Source organism: Hyaena hyaena, unplaced genomic scaffold (genome assembly GCF_003009895.1).
Source record: "Hyaena hyaena isolate Hyena2069 unplaced genomic scaffold, ASM300989v1 scaffold_315, whole genome shotgun sequence".
NCBI classification, from domain to species: domain Eukaryota; kingdom Metazoa; phylum Chordata; class Mammalia; order Carnivora; family Hyaenidae; genus Hyaena; species Hyaena hyaena.
This window is the reverse complement of record NW_024080948.1, coordinates 1,511,514-1,536,028: the sequence shown is the minus strand read 5'-3', so window position 1 is coordinate 1,536,028 and position 24,515 is coordinate 1,511,514. Positions and strand designations below refer to the sequence as shown.

General features: G+C 46.0%; 1 protein-coding gene across 2 annotated transcripts in view; it reads left to right on the top strand.

Annotated features, from left to right (window-relative positions):
• The window catches only part of ZNF341 (zinc finger protein 341), a 50,430-nt gene that overhangs the window by 12,026 nt on the left and 13,889 nt on the right, over positions 1–24,515 (top strand). For both annotated transcript variants that reach the window (XM_039248748.1, XM_039248746.1), the window contains 6 exons: positions 2,521–2,772; positions 6,633–6,828; positions 8,157–8,247; positions 10,645–10,838; positions 12,288–12,478; positions 18,211–18,419. In XM_039248748.1, coding sequence (XP_039104679.1) covers positions 2,521–2,772; positions 6,633–6,828; positions 8,157–8,247; positions 10,645–10,838; positions 12,288–12,478; positions 18,211–18,419 — 1,133 coding nt within the window. The remainder of the gene's footprint in view (positions 1–2,520; positions 2,773–6,632; positions 6,829–8,156; positions 8,248–10,644; positions 10,839–12,287; positions 12,479–18,210; positions 18,420–24,515) is intronic.

Sequence of the window (24,515 nt, the reverse complement as noted above, 5' to 3'; positions counted from 1 at the left end):
ATTTTTTTTTCTTTTCTTTTTTGCCTGCTCTACTGACTGAGTCAGCCAGACAGGTATTCCTGATCACTGTATTCTTTCTGCAACCTTTCTGTCGGTTTGAAATTTTTCAGAATAAAAGTTGGGGGATACCTGGCTGACTCAGTTAGTAGAATATATGACTCTTAATCTCAGGGTTGTGAATAGCCCCATGTTGGGTGTAGAGATTACTTAAATCTTTTTTTTATTTAAAAAAAATGTTTATTTATTTTGAAAGAGACCACATATGAGCCAGGGAAGGGCAGAGAGAGGAGAGAGAGAATCCCAAGCAGGCTCCATGCTGTCAGCATAGTACCCCCAAAATAAAATCTCTAAAAAAATTAAAACAGAATAATGGGACGCCTGGGTGGCTCGGTTGGTTAAGCGTCCGACTCTGATTTCAGCTTAGGTCATAATCTCAGGGTAGTGAGATTGAGCCCTCAGTGAGACTCTGTGCTGGTAGTCAAGCATGCTTAAGATTCTCTCTCTGCCCCTGCCCTGCATACACATGGATGCACTCCCTTTCTCTCTCTCTCTGTCTCTCAAAGAATAAAAGTTGGGATGATCAATCAATTAATTAACCACCCATATTCTCTCCACCCAAAGAAAACACTACTAGATTATTGGTGCCTGGTTTTCCTGATCTTTGAATGCAAATAGAGATAAAAGCAGCTTTTTATATAAATGCATTTAGAATATACTTTATCTATATAAATTTATCTATATAAATTAACCATGTTATATGCACTGTTCTGAAACTTGCTTTTTTTATTTTGCCTTTTGCTATATCAGTATTTCCCAAAATTCTCCTCAGAGGAGTGGCTCCTTGGGATTTTTCTAATACAAAAAGGATCTCTGGTCAAACCAGCTTAAGGTGGAGGCATTCTACTTCTTTCCTTGCCCTGTTCCTGTTTTCCTGCAACAAAACACTTTTGGTTTTTGTCATCCCAGATTTTTCCCCAACCATGTTTGACTGTGGAACCCAGAAAACTATAATTAAGAGGAGCACCCTTTATGAAACACAGATCACCATCATATATATACATAGATTTTTTTTTTTTTTTTTTAAGTAAAGCTCTTTGCCCCGCATGGGGCTTGAACTCATGACCCACAGATCAAGAATTGCATGCCCTAGGGGCACCTAGGAGCGACTCAGGTCGCTCAACCAACTTGGGCTCATGACCCACAGATCAAGAATTGCATGCCCTAGGGGCACCTAGGAGCGACTCAGGTCGCTCAACCAACTTGGGCTCATGACCCACAGATCAAGAATTGCATGCCCTAGGGGCACCTAGGAGCGACTCAGGTCGCTCAACCAACTTGGGCTCAGGTCATGATCTCATGGTTCATGAGTTCAAGCCCTGCATCCATCTTTATGCTGACAGCTCGTGGAGCCTGGAGTCTGCTTTGGACTCCCTCTCTCTCTGCCCCTCCCCTGCTCGCACTCTCTTTCCCAAATAAATAAACGTTAAAAAATACATATGATAAAAAAAGAATCGCATACTCTATCAACTGAGCCAGCCAGGCACCCCAACGACCATCATTTTAGCTGTAAAAGATTCCCTAGTGTGTGTGGACCATCCTCTAGCCAGGCTTCTGTTAAATGGTCATGTAGGTCATTGCCATTTTTTGTGGTTATTAAAACTACTGGAGAATAATCCATGTACAGATATCTTTGCCCATCTGCTTAATTATTTTTATGAAATAAATTTCTAGAAGTCAGTGGCTGTGTTTCAGGGGTCTACAGCCACCTACACATTCAGTTTCTCTCTAGAAAGACTCCCAGGACTTGGGACGGTTGTACTCATGATTTATTCCTGACAAAGCATACATAGCAGGATCAACAAGGGAAAAAGACATCTGCTGGAATCTAGAGAACCCAGGCATAGGTTTCTGCTGGGGAAATGGGGAGAGATTACACAAAAACACTTCTTTCTTAGTCATCTCCACACCCAACGTGGGGCTCGAACTCAAAACCCTGAGATCAAGACTTGGATGCTCTTGCCAACTGAGCCAGCCAGGCACCCCACAAACCACTTTCTCCTTTAGCAGAAGGAAAGGAGGTGTTCACCATGGATCACACTGCCCGCACAACAATCTAGGTGACCTGCTACAGAGCGGTCAGTGCCCTAGGTGAGCAAAACGGCCTTACTGATAGGGGCAGCCTTCTACGGGGCAGGTTCTCAGATGCCGTTCAAGAACCGGTCCTCCAAGCAAGCCCTCCTCAAATAGCAACATCAGGGCTGCTGTAGGAACCCCATCCTGTACAAACTGGGCCAGGTTTGTGGACTTTCACTGAGAAGAGGGGTAACAGCGCCTGGCTGGTGCTTCCTCTGTATTCTTCCTTGACTGTTTCCATGCCTCCTGCTAGCCCTGTCCTCTGAGCTGCCGTGTGAGAGGTCTTATTTCCACATGGCTGGCCGAGACAGATGTCCTTCCTCGCTGATAAACAAGACAGCTGGCATCAAGAGGGTGTGACACTTTAATTTTCTCTTCTGATTTCAGAGCAGCCTGAACATGCATTCTGCACCTAGCTACCTCACCCAGCCTCCGCCACCTCCGCCACCCCCTCCACCACTGCCCCCACCCCCACCGCCCCAGCCCCCACCACCCCCACCCCAGAGCCTGGGACCCCCCGGGCGTCCCAACCCTGGCGGAAATGGCGTGGTGGAGGTGTATAGTGCCACGGCGCCCCTGGCTGGTAGTGGCACAGTGGAGATCCAGGCATTGGGAATGCAGCCCTACCCACCCCTGGAGGTGAGCAGAGGCCGGGGTTTGGGGTGGAGGGGAAAAAACTGGTCATGGTCAGCATGGATAAACTGAACCTTTCCTGAGCACCAGCTGTGTGCCCGACACTGTGCCCAAGACAAAACCAGATCAGGGACAGATCACATCATGGGAGAGAACTGAGCCATTTAGTTTCATCAAGCCATCATACCCATAAATGTAAAGCGCAAACCATAAGAAGGTGGCATGAAGTAGAGGTGGTGGCAGAAATACAAGCTGCCTTCAGGGAGTCCTCAGAACAGTCAGAACACCTATGTTTTAAGGGGAGGATTCCAAGAAATGATCTATGTCTCTGACATTTTTAACAAGCTAGATATAGGGGTTAGTTAGGGCCAAGTAAGAAATAGCCACAGAACCTCAGTGGTAGATGGCGAGCCGTGTTTATTGTTCTCGCGTCTATGTGGCTTGCGTGGCAACTCTGCTGATCTTGGCTGGGCTCTCCCAGGTGTCTGGAGATGGCAGCTGTCAGCTACTCTAGGTTGGCCTGGGCTGGGACAAGTTGGGTGACCCAGCTCTGCTCCAGCGTATCTGTTAGCCTCCGCAGGTCAGCCAGGCATGCTCTCACTGCAGTGGTGGGGGTGCAGTAACGCACGCAGAAATGTTCGAGGAGGCCTCTTGAGGCTTAGGCTTGAGACAGCGTTCCATCAGGTAGTCAAAGTAGGTCACAAGGCCAGCTTAGATGTAAGCAAGAAGGAAATAGATGCCATATCTTGATGGGAAAAGCTGCAAAATCACACTGCAAAGGGCATGGGTACTGGGAGGGGTAAAGCATTGAGGCCATTATGCAGTCAGTGTACCGTATGTACCACACTGATTCCCTGCTGAAGAGCTCTGAGCTACAAGTTCAGGGTGCTAAGACTTCAGGACCTTCCCAGATACCAGTGCTAGGGGGCAGGGTTCTGACAGAAAGAGCCTGCCTGCCCTTGAGGTCACATTAACACTGACTCACCTTAGAATCTGGCTATACAGACATTCCACGTCAGGGAGCACGTATATCTGAAGAGAACCAGACCAGTGGGAAAATTCCACCACCAGCCACGTGATGTCATGAGAGCCTGCAGGGGATTGGCCCTAGCCTGAGAGAATAGAGCAAGCTTCCTTTTGTTGAGTTAAAAAGATTTTAAGTCAGTGAGCTGCTAAGAGACTAATAGTGGCCTAGTAGGCCTGGTAGGCTCCCTGGAGGAGCCTTCCATGGAGACAAGGGTGCTCTGTGAGGACAGGGCCTGAGTCTTCTCTAATTTGGCATCCTTAGCACCTATCAGAGTACCTGGCCTGTGGTACACCTGTAGTAGGTGTCTGAAAATCTGAAATAGGGCCCTCTGACCTCAGTTTCCTCTCCTCTGAAATAGGAACTCCCCTTGTAGAGCTGTTGAGGATGAGAGTGAAGCCAGTGGCAGCCATGTAATTGCTCAGTAATGACTTGAAAGTTAGGTGAATTCATCCACGTGATAGTTATTTACTGAGTGCTGTATTGGTCAGGAAAGTAGGAACCCCTCTAGGTATTTCTGGCAGAGGGATTTAACACAGGTAGTCAGGTGCTTATAAAGCTGACTTCAGAAAGGCTAGGTGGAGCAAAAGGCAGAGTGCACAAGTGCCACTAGTTTCTGGGTTCATGGTTGTCGCTTGGCCCAGATGGCCAGGACGCTACTGCTGCACCCAAAGGTGGGGGAAGCAGTAGGATTCTGTTGCTGCCCTGCCATCCTCAAGCCTGGTGGCCGGGAGGAAAAGGTAGAGTTCAGCCAGTCGGGACTGCAAACCTTCCTGTCTCCCACCACGGCTGCCAGAGGAAAGCAGTTCCCACTTCCCTCTGCCTTCTAAATCTTATGCAGGTGCTTCTCATGGGCAGAACCCAATCTGTGCTCTGAACCTTGCTGGAAAGGGAGTTTGGGAATGCAGGTACCAGGGGAGAGCATGGAAGGGTGTAGGAATGGCGCCAAGGGCCAACAGACAGGATCCAGCAGAAGCACCTACTGGTGCCAAATCAGATGCCCAATCCATACATCTACTGATGTCAACTCTTTTGTTTCCTGGACCCAATTCCAGTGCTGTGTAGGGTCTGCTTCCCCCCCACCCCCGCCCCCCCCAGCCAATGCCAAGCAATTCTCAGACACCAGCACAGTGTCTAAGAATTCAACTCAATTCTGATGCATCTACCCAGAGATCACAGCAGATTCCACAGGTTAAGGGTTCAGTGCTGCAAGACTGCCCTCATCCCTACCTCAGCACGTTGCAGGCAACCTGTGCTTCTGATGGGCAGGCTACAGATGCAGGCTCCAGCAGCCTCCTCCTTAGGTTCTGTTAATTTGCTAGAGCAGCTCATGGGACTCAGGGGAACATTTATATTTACCAGCTTGTTAAAGGATATAATAAAAGATAACGAATTGACAGCCCAATGAAGAGATACATAGGTTGAGGTGTGGGGAAAGGGGTGTGGATCTTCTGTACCCTCTCCAGTTGTGCCACTCACTCCACATTTCCCTGTGTTCATCAGCCTGGAAGGTATCCAAACCCAGTCCTTTGGGATTCTTATGGAGGCTTCATTACATAATCATGGTTAAGTCATTGGCTGTTGGCTGATTCCACCTCCAGCCCTTCCTCACTCCCCAGAGGTTGGGGTTTGGGACTGTACATCAGTCACATGGTTGGTCCTCTTGGCAGCCAGCATCCCCCTCCCTCACCCTTGGGTCAGGGCCAAAAGTCACTTTTGTTTACCAAAAAAAAAAAAAAAAAAAAGCCACTTCCATTAATAATAAGATAAAAAAAGAAGACACTCATTTCACTTTTATGATTCTGAAGCATTTCCAGGAACTGTGGATAAAGACCAAATATATCTGACAAATATATAAAGACCGAATATATCTGACAAATATTTTTTGGTCATCTGAATGAACAAGTATATGTTTCTTATATATCATTATATTATAATGCATACATAAATTCATTGATTCAAAAATATTTATTGAATACCCACTTTGTGCCAAAGATTACTCCAAGCTTGAGGATAGAGCAGTAAACAAAAGTTGACCAAAAGTCCCTGTCTTCACGGCCCTGGGCAGATAATAAGATAAATAAGTAAAATACATAATTTATTAGTGATAAATCTACAGAGAAAAATAAAGCAGAGAAGGATAGGGAGTGAAATTTTGGATAGGCCAGCCTGGAAAAACCGATGAATGAGGAGTACATCACTGAATTAATGAATTCTTCACAATGCCCCAGTGTCAGGATGTAAGCTTAGTGTTAACTAGGTTTGAGTGGCTCAGAATTTATTTGGGATGAATGAATTTTCTGTGGCATCAACGTCAGTTCTCAGTTGAAAGCTACTGGCTGGTATGGCATCAGGCAGGGTCAGTTAGGGAGTGGGGTTGCTGATGGGGGTACAGACCCTCCTGACTTCCTGGTTCTCCTGTGCTAACAAAGTACTGCTACTAACACTAATAATGGCAATAAGAGCAGCTAATGTTTACTAAGTCTCTACTATATGTCAGGCACTGTTCTAAGCTCTTTACATGTTAACTCATTTAACCTCACAACCCAGTGAGAGGAGCACTCTGATTATCCCTTTTACAGATGTCAAGCTGAGACAGAGGCGTCAAAAGACTTGTCCAAGGTCACTTAGATAATAAGTGACAGAGTCAGCATTTGAACCCAGAGGGCCTGGCCCCAACGCTGCTTCTAGCCAACTGGCTCCATGAGGATCTAAGGGATGAGGATGGTGATGTAGGCGGGAAGCGGCTGAGATTAGCCAGGGCTACAGTGAGCTTCCCCTTGGCTGGTACAGCTCTTCTCCATCCTTCCCAGGCCTCTCCCTGACAGTGCTGTCCTTCTAGGTGCCAAACCAGTGTGTGGAGGCTCCAGTATACCCCACCCCTCCGGTGTACAGCCCCGGCAAACAGGGGTTCAAACCGAAAGGACCAAACCCTGCTGCCCCCCTGACCAGCGCTGCTGGGGGCACGGTGGCCGCCTTTGACCCCCCACCAGCGCTGAAGACCCGACGGGCGAAAGGTGCCAGTGGACTCCCAGAAGGTGGGCCAGCAGCCTGCTGGGCATCTTTCCTCAGCATTGTCTGCCCATAAGTCTGCTTCGTTCTGGTCTTTCCTTTTATGATGGTTAGGATGGAATTGGGTTGCATGTAATGGAAAATCCAAAATTAGAGTGACTTTAAAATGAGAATTTTTTTTTCCTCCTGTGCAAAACGAGACCAGTGGCAGGCGGTCTGGAAGTTATGTGCCTATATGGTCATCAGGCCCCCACATTTCTGTCTTTCTGCTCTGCCGTCCCTAGAGCAGAGCCTCTGTTATCAGGGTGCCTCATCATCTAAAATGGCTGCTGGAGTTCCAGACATCAATTTCATATTCCAGGCAGTAAGGATAAAAGAGGCATCTCCCAGCTTCCAGAACTTCTGCCTGATGCTTTTGTTTACATTTTGTTGGTCACAACTTAGTCAAATAACCCTGTCTAGCTGCAAAGGAAGCTGAAGTGTCTCGTTTAGCCAGGAACACTGATGTTCCCATTATGCAGGGGCTTTGTGAGCAAGAAGGGAGCAGTGGATATCAGCAGGCAAACAGCAATGTCTGTCACCCCTTCAGAGACACTAGCAATGGGACAGGGGCAGTGTCAGAAAGTGGTGATGGAGAGGAAGGACACAGAAATTAAGAATTTTTCAGGGGCTTTCCAGTCAACTACCTCCATCCTTCCGTTCCCAAATATCTGTGCCAGGTCCAGCATCAGGTACTGAGGATCCTGCATTGTGGCTCATGATTTCTCTGCCTTCTGTTACAGTTAATGGAAGAGATGGACAGGGAAAGCAGGAAAACTGTTTATGGGTTGCTCCAGGCAGGAGATTGACCGGGTACTATGACTGAGAATACTGGGGAGAGACTAGAAAATGCTGCTACCTACCCATCTAGGGATGAGAAGGAAGCAGCTTTGTGGCTATCTGAGGGATGAGCCCACCAGGCAAGAGAGAAGAGCAGGTGCCAAAGCCCTGAGGTGGGACCGTGCTTGAGGTGTCTCAGGGTTAGAAGGAGTCCGCCGCAGCTGGGTGGAGAGAACAGTGAGGTTGGCGGGAAGCAGAGGATGCATAGCCCTGTAGGCCCAGCAGAGAGGCTGGATTTTGTCCTAGGGCTGAGGAGTTGTTCTCTCTTCCAGCCAGAGCGTGTCCTGGGCTTTCTTCCTCCAGGCACTGTGAGAGGCTCACCTGTGCTCCTTCCCCTGCACCTGGGGGTGTGGACCTCCCAGAGTCTGGGCTTTCTGGCCTCAGGTCCAAGAGGTAGAGTGTCAGGAGGCTGCGCTTGTTGCCCTCATTTGTACGCCCAGCCTCACCGTCCCCCCACCCCCACCTTGTTTTTCAGCTGCGGGGAAGCCAAAGGCTCAGAAGCTCAAGTGCTCATACTGTGACAAGTCATTCACCAAAAACTTTGACCTGCAGCAGCACATCCGCAGGTACCGCCCGGGTGTGATGGGGCAGGTGAATCCTTGGCAGCCCTGGCCGGTTGGGGGCAGGGGGGAGGGATTCCACAGGCCCAAGCCCCTTGCCAGGGCGGTGACCAAGGCCCCATCCATCCTGTCGTGGCTCTCAGACCACTGGTCCAAGGCAGGATGGTTTTCCCTCTTCCGTCAGGAGCAGCAGGAGGGATCCGTGAAAGCCATAGGGCCTGCCCGCTATGGTGGGGAAGGTGCGAGCGGGGTGAGGGGAGGGGCGAAGTGTACTTGAACTCTAGCGCCTTTGCAGGCGTGAGGGGGGGCCTCCGTCCTCACCTCTGCAGGAAGGACCGACCTCAAGGGCTGCCATGCTCCACGAATAGGACTACGAGTGAGTTCTGCTCACCCAGGACTAACTGTGACTCCTCCTGTCCCAACAACACACGGGGAGCCCCTCTGGGCCTCGGTTTTTCCATCTGTGAAGTGGAGGGGTGGACTTAATTCGGTGTTTCTCACAGAACAGGATGCTTTGGTACCTGAGATGATTTTAAGTGGTTTGTGGATATGGTCTTGAGAAGTTCTGAAGGATACAGAAAATTTCAATTATTCACTTTTCGATTTCTTTCCATCCTCAGAGTCAAAGAGAAAGCCTCAGTTCTGTGCTAGGCTGTCTTTAATGCCTCTCCTATACTTGCTTGTCCTTTACAGCAAAGAGGGAGAGGAGAGAGCACGTGGGCACGTGTGCACGTGCACAGCTCAGATTCCCGTCACGGCGGGCAGCAGCTTCTCACTAGACCAGGCTTTCTCAACCTCACCACTGTTGACATTTTACATCACATGATCCTTTTCTGTGAGGGGCTCACCTGTGCCTGGGAGAGCATTTAGCTATATCCTTATCCCTGACCTCTAACGTGGATTAGATGCCAGTTACACCCCTCACGCCTCACCTGTGACAACCAAATGTCCTCTGAAGGGCAACATCAGACTCAGTTGAGACCCACTTGTCTACACTCATGCTGTTCAATAGAACTTTCTGCAGTAATGGAAATGCCTAAATTGGCACCGTATCCAGTAGGGTAGCCAACTAACCATGTATGGCTACTGAGCACTTGAAATGTGGCCAGGATGGCTAAGAAATGGAATTTTTTCTTTCAAATTTAAATTGTCCTTCTTGGGGCACCTGGGTGGCTCAGTCGGTTGAGCGTCCCACTTCGGCTCAGGTCATGATCTCACAGTTCGTGAGTTCAAGCCCCACATCTGTGCTGACAGCTCAGAGCCTGGAGCCTGCTTCAGATTCTGTGTCCGCCTCTCTTTCTGCCCCATTCCTGTACAGGCTCTGTCTCTCTCTATCTCAAAAATAAATAAAACATTTAAAAAATAAATAAATAGGGGCGCCTGGGTGGCTTAGTCGGTTAAGCATCCGACTTTCGCTTAGGTCATGATCTCACGTTCGTGGGTTCGAGCCCCGCGTCGGGCCCTGTGCTGACTGCCAGCTCAGAGCCTGGAGCCTGTTTCAGTCTGTGACTCCCTCTCTCTCTGACCCTCCCCTGCTCACGCTGTCTCTCTCTCTCTCTCCTAGAAATAAATAAAAATATAAAAAAAAAATAATAAAAAAAAAAAATAAAAAATAAAAAATAAATAAATAAATTGTCCTTTGTGGCTTGTCAACCATACTGGGCAATGCAGCTTTAGATCTTAATAATATTATTTCATAAATTATTACATTTTTTGGTTACCTTGTATTTATGACAAGTGGTTTTCTATATACAATAACAACAGGAAGCTTAATTTTTAAATCATTTTAGGTTTTAAAACAGTGGATTGATTTGAAGGAAAATACTCAATAATGATGCAAATGCTGTGCCGTGATTATGCTATTTCTCCTTCAAATAATAAATCCCTATTTAGGGGCGCCTGGGTGGCTCAGTTGGTTAAGCATCTGACTTCGGCCCAGGTCATGATTTCACAGGTGATGAATTCAAGCCCCAAATGGGCTCTCTGCTGTCAGCACAGAGTCTGCTTCAGATCCTCTGTCCCTGTCTCTCACTACCCCTCCCCTGCTCGCTCGGTCTCTCTCTCTTTCTCAAAAATAAACATTTAAATAATAATAACCATAAATCCCTATTTGGATGGGCTTACCCAGTTAGGAGATGTTTTCCCTCAAAGTATGAGATGGACACAGAGAAGGTCAGCCCCACGGCTGGTTGATTCAGTAACTCAGTAATGTCACCAAGAGCCCGGATCTTTCTGTCTCTGGCCTGCCTGCCTCAGCAAGAGGGCTTGGACCTCATGGTGTCAAGAATGATGGCCAACGGCATCTGGATGCGCCGTGTGGGCCTTGTTGGGGGCTGTGAGCTCCTCTGTTGAGGTCACATTCCGATTCCTATGTAAGGTGCTGACAGGCTTTGTTCCCTATAGCCACACCGGTGAGAAGCCCTTCCAATGCATTGCATGTGGCCGTGCCTTTGCCCAGAAGTCTAATGTCAAGAAACACATGCAGACGCATAAGGTGTGGCCCCCAGGACGTAGCGGTGGCACTGTCTCTCGCAACTCTGTAACTGTACAGGTCATGGCCCTCAACCCCAGCAGGCAGGAGGACGAGGAAAACACAGGTAGGTGGAGGCGGGGAGTCCGTTGTTCCCATACCTCTTCTTGGAAGCTTCACGGGTGTTGTCCCTAGCTGTGCGACCTCGGGCGATCTCCTGGACCTCTCTGGGCTTCAGAATACTTTATCTATAAAATGGGGCATCGCATGAAAGGAGGGATGACAAACATACAGTATGTGTGACATTTACTCTGATACTGTACCTGGGGTAGACAACACTAATCAGTCACCTGTCTCTTTTGCTGAGCCTGGATCCTGCCTCAGAATCTATTTTCAATATATTGCTCTAGGCAGTCACTATCAGAGCCTTGAAATTGAAACCTATTGGACTTCCATAGGCAGAGAGTCTCCAAAGCCCCTTATACTTTGTAGGATTCTCATCTGAGCCATCACTTATCCCTGAGCTAATGATTGTGTCCCTGATACTGGCTTAATTCCTGTTCTCTGTGGGTGTTGAGGACTTACTAGGCCAGGAGCAGTGCTGTTAATGAAAACATAACATGAGCAACATATGCAACTTAAAATATTCTAGTAGTTACGTAAAAGCAATTAAAAGTGAAGTTAATTTTAATCATATGTTTTATTTAATCCAATATATTATCATTTTAACATGTAATACAAATTATTAATGAAACATTTTATATTCTTCTTTTTATACTAAGTTTTAAAAATCCCGAGTGTATTTATATTTGTAGCATATCTGGATATGGACTGGCCACTTTTCGAGCCCTTAGTCACCACATGTGGCTCATGGCCACCACATTGGACAATGTAGGGCCAGGACCTAAGCCCTTCCTGTATAGCCCCACTGGTGAGCAAGGCCCACCACATATCACCTAACGAAGGGGGTGTTTTGCCACACTCTCAGCATATGGCCGTTTTTATTTGACCTTCCTGTTGGAATTAGCCCTACTGTGTGTTTAGCCATTCTTTGTGCCCTGTGCACTTTTTGGGGCTCCTTGGAAAAGAACTGTTTCTTCCTTTCTTCCCGCCCCCACCCCAAATTCTTACCGTGCCTACCACCAAGGGTTCAACCATATAGCAAACATTTACGGAGATGAGGTCAGAGGCCCTTGTCCTTAGGGAAAGTGAAGGAAGGGCAACTAAACAAATCTTTATAGTTGGAACTGGGAGCTGGGGAGGCATGATGAATACAGCTAGGAATGGTGTTAAGGGTTTTTAACAACCGTGGAGAGGCCTAGGGAAAGGCCATTGAGGGGAGATTTGAGGCAATAGCTATTTACCAATCAGATGGTAAGTATTGGGAGCTGAGCATCTGGAATGGCTGTATCAGTGCACAAAGCTGAATGTGAATGCAGTGCCTTGAGTATAGTGTCCAACACCAGCCACGTGGGAGGTGGCAAGGTGAACCCAGAAACACGCAGGAGGTGCTCTTTGGATCCTTCCTGAATGTCATGACTCTCTCAGTGACGTCCTTCCCTGGTTTTCTCCACAGGTGTGGGCCAGACCCTGTCGGGTGCCCCACAGGCCCAGGCCTTGCCCACAGCCGGTGAGGATGAAGGGGACAAGCTGGAGGCCAAGCAGGTTGTGCTCATCGATAGCTCCTATCTGTGCCAGTTCTGCCCTAGCAAGTTCAGCACCTACTTCCAACTCAAGTCCCACATGACCCAGCATAAGAATGAGCAGGTAGGTGAGTGGTGTGCAGCGGGAGGCCACAGCTACCCTAGTTGTGAGCCCTGGCTGCTGCTGGGGTCTTGAACACTGCCCAAAGAGGGACGGGAGTGGGCCTCAGTTGCAGTGAGCTACCATCTAGCCACTGTGATGGTCAGGCCAAGCTTCCTGTGGCTGGGTGGGGCTAGCTCACTGGGCCATTATGGTGCTAGGCCAAGGAAGGAAGCCCACCTTTTATTAAGGGTCCTGTAATGTAGGAATTGGACATGAGGAAAATTCTTAATACCCCAATAAAACGTAATGTCTAAAAACCTACCCATGGGGATTTAGGACCACAGTCTTTTTTTTTTTTTTTTTAATTAAACATATAATTCATATATCACAAAATTCACCCTTTTTATTATTATTAGTTTTTAATGTTTTTTATTTCTTTTTGAGAGAGAGATAGAGACAGTGTAAGCAGGGGAGGGTCAGAGAGAGAGGGAGACATAGAATGCAAAGCAGGCTCCAGGCTCTGAGCTAGCTGTCAGCACAGAGCCTGACGCGGGACTCGAACCCACAAACTGTGAGATCATGACCTGAGCCGAAGTCGGCACTTAACCAACTGAGCCACCCAGGTGCCCCCCAATTTTTTTTTTAAATTGAGAGAGAGACAGAGTGTGAGTGGGGGAGGAGCAGAGAGTGAGGGAGACACAGAATCTGAAGTAGGCTCCAGGCTCTGACCTGTCAGCACAGAGCCTGACACGAAGTTGAACCCACAAGCCACGAGATCGTGACCTGAGCCGAAGTCAGATGCTTAACAGACTGAGCCACCCATGCCCGCCCCCCCCCCCGCCTCAGTTCACTCTTTTTGAAGTGTACACTTCAGTGGTGTTCAGTGTATTAATAAATTTGTGCATCCATCACCACTATCTAATTCCAGAATATTTTTATCATCCCAAAAAGAAGCCCTGTACCCATTAGCTGCCACTCCCCCCCTTTCCCCAGTCCCTGGCAGCCACTAAAACTATTTTTTGTCTCTATGGATTTGCCTATTCTGAACATTTAATATAAATGGAATCACATAGTATTTGGCCTTTCGAGATCATGTTTTTAAGGTTCACCCATGTATTAGAATGTATTGGTACTTCATTTTTATGGTAGAATAATATTCCATTATATGGACATAGCACATTTTGTTTATCCTTTCATCAGTTAATGGACATTTGGGTTATTTCTGCTTTTTGGCTATTATGACTGATGCCGCCGTGGACATTCATGTACAAGTTTTTGTCTGAACATACATTTTCAGTTCTCTTGGGTGTGAACCCAGGTGTGGAATTGCTGGATTATATGGTATATTATTATATTACAGCCTTTATTTTTTTATTTTTTTTTTTTTTATTTTTTTTTTATTTATTTATTTATTTTTTTACAAATAGTTTATTGTCAAATTAGTTTCTACATAACACTCAGTGCTCATCCCCAAAGTGCCCTCCTCCATGCCCATCCCCCACTCCCCCCCACATCCATCAGTCCTCAGTTTTTGTCAGCATTCAAGAGTCTCTCATGGTTTGCCTCTCTCCCTTTCCCCCACCATTTCCGCCCTTCTTCTCCCCCTTGGTCCTCCGTCAAGTTCCTCCTAATCCTCCTATACGTGCAAACATATGATATTTGTCCTTCTCTGCCTGACTTATTTCGCTCAGCATAACACCCTCAAGGTCCATCCATGTTGCTACACATGGCCAGATTTCATTGTTTCTCATTGCCATGTAGTATTCCATGGTATAGATAAACCACATCTTCTTGATCCATTCATCTGTTGATGGACACTTAGGCTCTTTCCATGTTTTAGCTATTGTGGAGAGTGCTGCTATGAACATTGGGGTACATGTGCTCCTATGCCTCAGCATTTCTGTATCCCTTGGGTAAATTCCTAGCAGTGCTATTGCTGGGTCATAAGGGAGTTCTATTGTTAGTTTCCTGAGGAACCTCCACACTGTTTTCCAGAGGCAGCCTTTATTTTTTACAATAAATTTTGTTATTTTTTTTCTTCTTATAAAAGTATCAAGTACCCAACGTAGAATTAAAAATTCAGAAAAATCTAAAGAGTGTATAGGTTTAAAGGATGCATTTATTATATGATGGGTACCCTGCTAAATGCTTTACATTCAATATTTTATTTAATCTCCATAACAACCTTAGAGAGAGGCATTTTCAGTATATCCAAATGAAGAAACTGAGGCCCAGAGGGGTGAAATGACCCATCGAGAGTCACACTGCCAGTAACTGACTGAGTCAGGGTTCAAAGCCAAACCCCATGTCATTAACCACCTTGCAATGCACCATCCCAAGAGTGTAGCACCAAACCCAGCATATTTTGTGGAGCTCCTGGGGTATTTTTATTATTATAATTGGGATAGTATACACATATAATTTTGAATTGTGCTTTCTTTTCTGATAGGTTTTTTTTAAGCTTTTTCTTTTGGAAGAATTAATAGATTCATAGGAAGCTGCAAAGATAGTACCATGTCCCTTATACCCTTTAATCAGTTTCCCTCGGTGGTTACATCTTACCTAAGAACAGCGTGATATCTAAACTAGGAAGCTAACATTGGTATGCAGTGTGTATGGTTCTATCTCATTTTACCATGTGTGCAGGTTTGCAGGTTTGTGTAACCACCATTGCCATCACGGTACAGAACATTCCATCACCACAAAGATCTTTCTTGTGCCTCCTCTCATTAGTTACACCTATTCTCTTCCCTAATATCTTTTAGTTTCTGGAAACCACAAATCAGTTCTCTGTCTTCGTAAGTTTGTCATTTTGAGAACGTTGTATAAATGGAATCAACCATACGGGGCTTTTTGAGAATTTAAAAAATTTTTATTTTTTAGCATTTATTTATTTATTTATTTATTTTATTTTATTTTATTAAAAAATAATTTTTTTAAAATGTTTTATTTACTTCTAGGAGAGAGAGAGAGAGAGCGTGAGCAGGGGAGGGTCAGAGAGAGAGGGAGTCACAGACTGAAACAGGCTCCAGGCTCTGAGCTGGCAGTCAGCACAGAGCCCGACGCGGGGCTCGAACCCACGAACCGTGAGATCATGACCTAAGCGAAAGTCGGACGCTTAACCGACTAAGCCACCCAGGCGCCCCGCATTTATTTATTTTTGAGAGATAGAGTGCAAGGGAGGGGTGGGGGTGGGGCAGAGAATCTGAAGCAGGCTCCAGGCTCAGCACAAAGCTAGCACCAAGCCAGACGCAGGGCTCAAACTCATGAACCATGAAATCCTGCCCTGAGCCAAATTCAGATGCTCGCTCAACTGACAGAGCCACCCAGGCACCCTGAGATTTTGTTTTTAATAAGCATAAATTCTCTTGAGATTTGGGCTTTCTATTTTTTAACCTAATTTTATGTTCTGAGAATTTTCTCATGTTACTATTTTTAAAAAACATAATTTTTAACAGTTGTATTTTTAAAAATCCCCTTGTTTTAATGTTTTGGGTATTAACTGTGTTTTGCTAGTATAAACAAGATTATATTGAGCCACACTATAATCAAATATTTGTCCAAATCTCTAGCTTATACCTTAGGATAGATTCCCAGCAGGGGGTTTGATGAAATTAAGCTAGGATACCTGTAGGGCAACTCATAGGAAACTTTGACTCAGACTGCTTACACAATTAAGAGGTTTATCATTGCACATAACAAGAAAATCCAAGATTGAGCAGCTCCAGGCCTGAAACAGTCAGTTGACTCAACCCAACATCAAGGACTCTGTGTCCTTCCCACTCTTGTCTCTTCCATCTCAGGGTATGACCTTGTTCTCTGCTCATGGCTTATCTGTGGTCCTGGGATGGTAGCAGTCCAGACACAGCGTTATCTGTGAGCAAAAAGGAGCTCTCTACTCTGTGCCTTTTTAAATTTTTTTTAAAGTTTATTTACTTTTGAAAGATAGAGAGACAGAGCGTGAGCAGGGGAAGGCAGAGAGAGAGGAAGACACAGAATCCGAAGCAGGCTCCAGGCTCTGATGTCAGCCCAGAGCCTGACGCGGGGCTCGAACTCACGAACCGCAAGATCATGACCTGAGCTGAAGTCGGCTGCTTAACTGACTGAGCTACCCAGGCCCCCCAACTCTGTGCCTTTTTTTTTTTAGAAGCAGTAAGATTTCCTAGCAGTCCTCTGTAGATCTCTCATTAGTTGGAGCCAGTGCATGTGCTTAATCAATTAGGAATTCATTATTACTTGGCAAATAATAGACAGCCAGCTTACTAGTTATGGTTTTACTCTCCTCATGTCACAAGAAGCTGTAAGTAGGCAGTGTTGGGATTATATAGCAGGTCAGATATGTCACCATAGACTCAGGCTTCCTCTAGTTTTTGGCCCTGCCATTCTTAGCATGTGACTTCCATCCTCAAGGTTGTATAGTGGCTGCTGTACCTCCAGTCATCACATCTGTTTTCCAGTCAGGACAAATGAGGAAAGCAGAGGGGATTTCTCTTAGAAAGCTTTTGCCTTTTTTGTTCTGGGAGTAATGTCTTCCCTAAAGACCACTGCCTGCATATCACTGGCAAGAAAGGAGCCACATGGCTGACACTAGATGCAAGGGAGCCAGGGAAATCAGGTGTTTTAACTGCACATGTTGCCACCCTGAACAAATCAGGGTTCACTTTGTTAGGAAAAAGGAGCACGTGGAATTGTGTAGGCAGTCAGGAGCATACTTGTCAAAGTGTAATTTTGGGTGCACCTGGGTGGCTCAGTCAGTTGAGCGTCCAACTCTTGATTTTGGCTCAGGTCATTATCTCACAGTTCATGGGTTTGAGCCCCACATCAGGCTCTACGCTGGCAGCAAGGAGCCTGCTTGGGATTCTCTCCCTCTCTCCCTGCCCTTCCTCGGCTCATGCTTGTGTGTGCACACCATCACTCTCTCTCTCCCCCACCATCTCAAAAATAAATAAATAAATAAATGTTTTTAAAAAGTATAATTTATAAAATTTAAAAGCATAATTCTCATGTGAGTGACATAGTGAACACGAGCCAGAATTTCACATAACTCATTAATAAGGAAACTGAAAGGATGACAAAGCCAGTTCAAAAGAGGGTATAAGACTTTGGTATTTATACCTATGTATCATTGTGTCGGTGATAAAAGGGAATATTCAGGTAAGATTGCTAAGCTAAATACAAATCTGGTTAATGTCCTATAACGGCAACAAAACCCATGACCTTTGGGGTTACCCTTTCTGCTTGACAAAAATCATTTACATTGAATCTGTTGTCTACAAATAAAAATTTAACTGTAGGGTCTGGATCCTAATCAGTAGTAAGTAGGCAACACAAGACCCATCCCTCAGAGAGCGAGAGGGCCCTAGACAGGCTTGTTAGATAGCACCTCTTGAAGTGAGGTTCCCCGACCAGCAGCGTCAGCATCTCCCGGGCACATAGTCCAGCCACCCAGACCTACTGAATCAGGTACTCGGGGGGGGGGGGGAGGTGGCACCCAACCATCTGTCACTGTGATGGACTCTCAAGTCTGAGAGGCACCACTCTCCAGAGTGGACACAATGTCATCCGTCTACTGTATTTCCAGGTTTGGGGTAATTTTTCTAAATCTACCAAGGTCACATACAGCCTGAGGGAAGGGTAACGGGGCCATTATGACTGGCCACGGAGAGAGGACTCTGTAATCAAAATAAAACAGGGCTCGGCAGCAGGGGAGCCGGGGAACAGCCTGCCTCCCCTGCCCTGTTTCTTCCCTCAAGGTGTACAAGTGTGTGGTCAAAAGCTGCGCGCAGACCTTCCCAAAGCTCGACACATTTCTGGAGCACATCAAGAGCCACCAGGAGGAGCTGAGCTACCGCTGCCACCTCTGTGGCAAGGACTTCCCCTCGCTGTACGACCTGGGTGTGCACCAGTACTCCCACAGCCTGCTGCCACAGCACAGCCCCAAGAAGGACAGCGCTGTGTACAAGTACGTGCCCTCCCACTGCCCGCACCCCCTCTCCCTGCAGGGCCTGGGGCCGGCCGCCTCAGTGGTTCTGACTGCTGAGGACCCACGGGAACAGATGCTGGCCCTCCTGTCATTCTTCAACTTGTTAGACGTTTATCCTAAAAAGTAATCTTTAAAAGGAGAAACCAATATTTTTTCATTCATAGGGGGAAAAAGTGTGGAAACTAAAAATATCGTGAAAATATTATTTAGTCTGATAATCTACAAAATTGAGATTACAGTCAGAATGGTGCCCGGATTCATCGGATGAAAATGGAATGAACAAGCACGTGTTAGAAAGCCAGAATCATAAATGCAAGATGCATTTGTTTCTATAATCTGTAAAATTCGGATTAAAGTTGCAGCTCTGTGCTGATTCTTAGAATGGACAGGGGGTGAGCCAAGTGTAGATCTTGTTTAGGGTAATTCTTAAATTTTTTTTTTTTTCCTAGGAAAGAGAGAGACAGCGTGAGCAGGGGAGGGTCAGAGAGAGAGGGAGTCACAGACTGAAACAGGCTCCAGGCTCTGAGCTGGCAGTCAGCACAGAGCCCGACGCGGGCCTCGAACCCACCAACCGTGAGATCATGACCTAAGCGAAAGTCGGACGCTTAACTGACTAAGCCACCCAGGCGCCTGTTTAGGGTAATTCTTGCCGACAGCCCTTTATAGCACTTTAGTCTTCCATCGCGATCATAGAGCTTGTCCCATTGCGGAAATGAAGAAGGGCTCCCTCAGTCCGGCCTCATGCATTTCATCCTTGGGTCTTCAGGTCATTCTCACTGGAGCTAGCAGTTCTGGGACCATCCTCCCTAGGTTTCTCTTACTTGGTGGTGTTCTGGTCCCTTTTCCAGGCTCTCTTTAGTTATCTGCAGATAGCCAATATCGCTTTCATAACATTGGGAAATCCCACATTTTGCCCTGCAGTCATTTTGCTGTGCATCCACCCTGTGGCTTCTGGTCGCAGCTGCCTTGTAAATCCTAGCATGTAGTACATGGGAATAGATGTTAGTGATAAGCAAGGAGGAGTGTTTGGGGATTTCTCCCAGTTCTTAATGAATATGTTCATGTTGGAATGGTTTTGCTTCTCTGTACAAACTTGGGGTGCCTGGGTGGCTTAGTCGGTTAAGCATCCAACTTTCGCTTAGGTCATGATCTTGCGGTTCGTGGGTTCGAGCCCCGTGTCGGGCTCTGTGCTGACTGCCAGCTCGGAGCCTGGACCCTGTGACTCCTTCTCTCTCTGACCCTCCTCTGCTCATGCTGTCTCTCTCTCTCTCTCTTCTAGAAATAAATAAAATATTAAAAAAAAAAAAAAAAAAAAAACTTGTACCTGTAGGGATTTGGCTGATAACCTATTAGTGAGGCATAACTCCTGGGTGATGCTTCTGGGGTTTCAGAGATAAGTAAACACAGCCCTGGAGTTTAGAATGCATGGGCTTCTTAGGGAGACAAGTATGTAAATATGCTTGCCATATACTCTGATAAAATACTAACAGATGTAGATATAAGGTATAGAAGTACCAGAGTGGGATATAGGGCAAGGAAGGTATCATTGAAGCAGTGATGTCTGAACTGAGTTTTGAAGGATGAATAGGAGTTTGCCAAGCAGACAGTGGGTAGGGTAGATTACATTCTTAGCAGGAGGAACATCAAGTATGGAGATACAAAATAAAGTAGCAAGTGGTTTAGAATGATTGTTTTGTAGAGTTGAAAGGAGAGACAATGTTTAGATGTGGCCTAGGGGATGTTTAGAAAGTAGGGCCAGTGGGGCGCCTGGGTGGCTCAGTTGGTTAAGCGTCCGACTTCGGCTCAGGTCATGATCTCACAGTTTGTGAGTTCGAGCCTCACGTGGGGCTCTGTGCTGACAGCTCAGAGCCTGTAGCCTGTTTTGGATTCTGTGTCTCCCTCTCTCTCTGGCCCTCCCCTACTCATGTTCTCATTCTCTCTCTCAGAAATAAATTTTAAAAAACATTTAAAATAATGTTTTTAATTGTTAAAAAAAAAAAAGAAAGAGGAAGAAAGTAGGGCCAGGATACGAAGGGCCTTGTAGAAATCACAAAAGCTTCGAGAAATTATCAGGAGCACTGGGACTGAAGCTGTACAGGGCAGCTTGCCCCAGGGAGATTGGGAAGTGGAGCCAGAGACAGGAAACCAGGCAAAGCTTTGGCCAGTCAAGGGGTGGAGATTTCTAGATACTGATGAGTAATTCCCATTTGTACTCAGGGGGCATTTTATTTTGCTTTTGCCCTATCAGTGTGTGGATTATCTGTGAGTTCATGTGGCCATGTGGCTCTCAGTAGTGAGATGCCAAGTAGAAGGAAGGGAACACCTACCACGGGCCCCACTTGGTCTTAGGGACATTGACCCCTGCAGTCCTGGGAGGTAGGTGGTCGCATTAGTCAGGTCCGACTGCTGTAACACAATACCACAGACCCGTGGTCTTCTCATTACGGCACTCTGTGGTCATGTGGACCCCACCCTCATGATCTCATCTAAACCTAATCATCCCCTCAAAGGTCCTGTCTGTAAATACCATCACACTGAGGGTCAGGGCTTCAACATACGACTTTCGGAGGGACGCAGTTCAGTTCATAGCGGTGGTGTTCTCCCCATTTTGAAGATGAGGATGCTGAGCCTCAGAGAGAAATGACCTGCCCACCAGAGTAACAGCGTTGGCACGGAGTTGAGATTCAAACTCTCGTCTGGAATCTTAGAAGCTTCACAGCTCTGGTCTTGGAAACTGGAGGCTAAGGTTGAGCCCAGTGCTGATGGCTCTGTGTCTGCAGTCAATCTCTTCTCCTAGGTTCTCGTGCAGTGGTTACAGTGCCAGTCACCCTTGTAGCCATTGGAACTCCCGGCCCAAAGGTTAAGGCCTGCAGATGCAGGCCACTGTCTGGATGGCCTGAGTATGGAATGGTGTCTTGGGTAATCATGATAAGGGCTCTGTAGCCACCTGTCTGTGCTCAAATCCCAGCTTGATTATATTCCCAGTAGATAACCTTGGCAAGGTATTTGGTCACTCTGAGCCTCAGTGGCCTCATCTGTGAAATGGGGATAACTATAGTGCCTACTGTGTGGGATTATTTATGAGGATTAGTTAAGACGACCATGAGATTCTTAGACATAATACCTGGAACAGAGTAAGTGCTCAATAAACGTCATTGCTGCAATTATTATTATTTGTACAATTTAGATATAGGTTTACCTGCATGCAATAGAGATTCCCAATAACTGTGGCATAAGTGAAGTGAGAATTTATTTCTGTTTCACAGTAATGTTTGGGCAAGTAGAGTGGCTTCATGCTCTTTCAGGGGCCCAGGCCCCATTGGTCTACCTCCTCCCTTTCCTTTGGGCCACGGAAACCTCCCCAAACCCCAAGCCCCTCAGGTGAATTTTATGTGTGCCCCTATACATGTGCTATATATTTACTTTTGCCTTTTAAAAATAAGATTTGTTGATTTTTTCTTTTTTTAATTTTTTAAATTTTTACCATTTTTTATAGCAAAGAGAGGGCATTTAAAATTTTTTTTTACATAGTTTACTTATTTTTGAGACAGAGAGACAGAGCACGAGTGGGGGAGGGGCAGAGAGAGAGACACACACAGAATCCAAAGCAGGCTCCAGGCTCTGAACTAGCTGTCAGCACAGAGCCTGATGCGGGGCTCTAAACCCACGAACCGTGAGATCATGACCTGAGCCGAAGTCAGACGCTTAACCGACTGAACCACCCAGGTGCCCCAAGAGGACATTTTTTAAAAGTGTATCTACTTATTTTTGAGAGAGTGAGTGTGTGAGCAGGGGAGGGACAGAAAGCGAGAAGGAGAGAAAGAATCCCAAGCAGGCTCTGTGCTGTCAGCGCAGAGCCCAAGGCAGGGCTCAAACTCACGAACCATGAGATCATGACCTGAGCCAAAGTTGGACACTTAACCAACTGAGCCACCCAGGCGCCCCTATGGATTTTTTATCCTAATTACAAAAGTTATCCATATTCAGTACAGAGAAAAAGATTTTTTAAAAATCGCACAAAAGAACCCAAAAGCCAAAACCCTACCTACCATGCAAAGATAGTCCTTATTAACCTCTTGATACATGTTATTTGGTCTGTGTCAGTAATAGGCATGTTTATGGATATAACTATCACAGGCTCTATCTGAGTCAGGTCATCCCAAACATAGTTATTGACTTTGGTGAATATTCACCCTGCCATCTTTCTGTCCCACAGCTTCTGACAAATTAACTGAAACTTAATGAGATCACTTTGTACATGTAATGTGTGTGTTATCACAACAGTAATATGGACATCTTTGCATCTCAGCACAAACAGACCTGCCCCATCCCTTTATTTTTTTATTTTTATTATTATTATTTTTTTTCAATATTTTTATTTATTTCTAGGAGAGAGAGAGAGAGACAGCGTGAGAATGGGAGGGTCAGAGAGAGAGGGAGACACAGACTCTGAAACAGGCTCCAGGCTCCGAGCTGGCAGTCAGCACAGAGCCCAACGTGGGGCTCGAACCCACGAACCGCGAGATCATGACCTAAGCGAAAGTCGGACGCTCAACCGACTAAGCCACCCAGGCGCCCCATATTTTTATTATTTTTTTTAAGCAGGCTTCATGCCCAGCACAAAGCCCAGTGCAGGGCTTGAACCCATGACCCTGAGATCAGGGTCGGAGCCAAAATCAGGAGTTGGACACTTAACTGAGTCACCAAGGTGCCCCTGCCTCATCTATTTAGATGGCTCCTTGGTATTTGGTTGTACATGCCAAATGTATGTAAATGATCCTTTATGGCAGGCTAGTTGGTTTTTTCCAGTTTGTCATTGTTACAAACAACACTACAGAGAACATCTTTGGACATCTTTGCTCACTTGTAAATAAGTTCCGAGGGGCACCAAGGTAGTTCATTTAGTTAAATGTCTGACTCTTGATTTCTGCTCAGGTCATGATCCCACAGTTCATGAGTTGGAGCCCTGCGTTGGGCTCTGCACTGACAGTGTGGAGCCTGCTTGGGATTCTCTGTCTCCCTCTCTCTCTGCCCCTCCCCTGCTGGCTCTCTATCCCTCTCTTTCAAAATAAATAAACATTAAAAAAATAATAATAAGTTCTGGGCGCCTGGGTGGCTCAGTCGGATAAGTGTCTGACTTTGGCTCAGGTCATGATCTCATAGTTCGTGGATTTGAGCCCCACATCAGGCTCTGTGCAGACAGCTCGGAGCCTGGAGCTTGCTTCAGATTCTGTGTCTTTCTCTCTCTCAAAAATAAACAAACATTAAAAAAATTTTTTATTAAAAATATAGTATTTAATAGTAAAACTTCTTTAAAAAAAGATCAATGAAGACTTTAAGAAAGAGATTCCTGACTTTAAAAAATAATTACATACATACAGTACAATATTTAAGAACCAAAAAAGGGCAAAGGATGAAAAGGAATTCCCGGTCTACCCTGACCCCCTTCCCCATATCACAGACAGCCATTTTCAGGAACTTATTTTGACACAATTTCAGACTTCCAGAAAAAACAGAAGAATAGTACAAAGGATTCCCACATACCCTTCACCCAGATTTCCCAAATGTTAACTCTGTCACATTTGCTTTATTATATTTGAGATATTTGAGCTACTTGAGGATTCTTTACTGGCATGATGCTCTTTTACACTTTGTCTTTATGTACATTTTCTAGAAATAAGGACAGCCTCTTACATAAGCAGTGTGTAGTTATCAAAATCAGAAAGTTAAATCAATAGAGTTCTGTTGCCTCATCTACAGACCTTACTCAAAAATCTCCTATCTCAACAACATCCTTTATAGACCAAAAAAAAAAAAAAAAAATGCTTTCTCTGACCTAGGATCCCATCTAGGATCACACGTTGCTTTCAGTTATTGTGTCTCTTTATTAGGCTGGAACAGTTGCTCATCCTATCTTTGTCTTTGACAACTGTGGCGGTTTTGAAGAGTATGGGCCAGTTATTTTGGAGAACGTCCTCAGTTTGGGTCTGTCGGATTTGACCTTGGGTTGGATGCAGGAGGGGAACTCTAGGCAGGAAATATCACACAAAGTGCTGTTCGGTCCTTCTCAGCGCA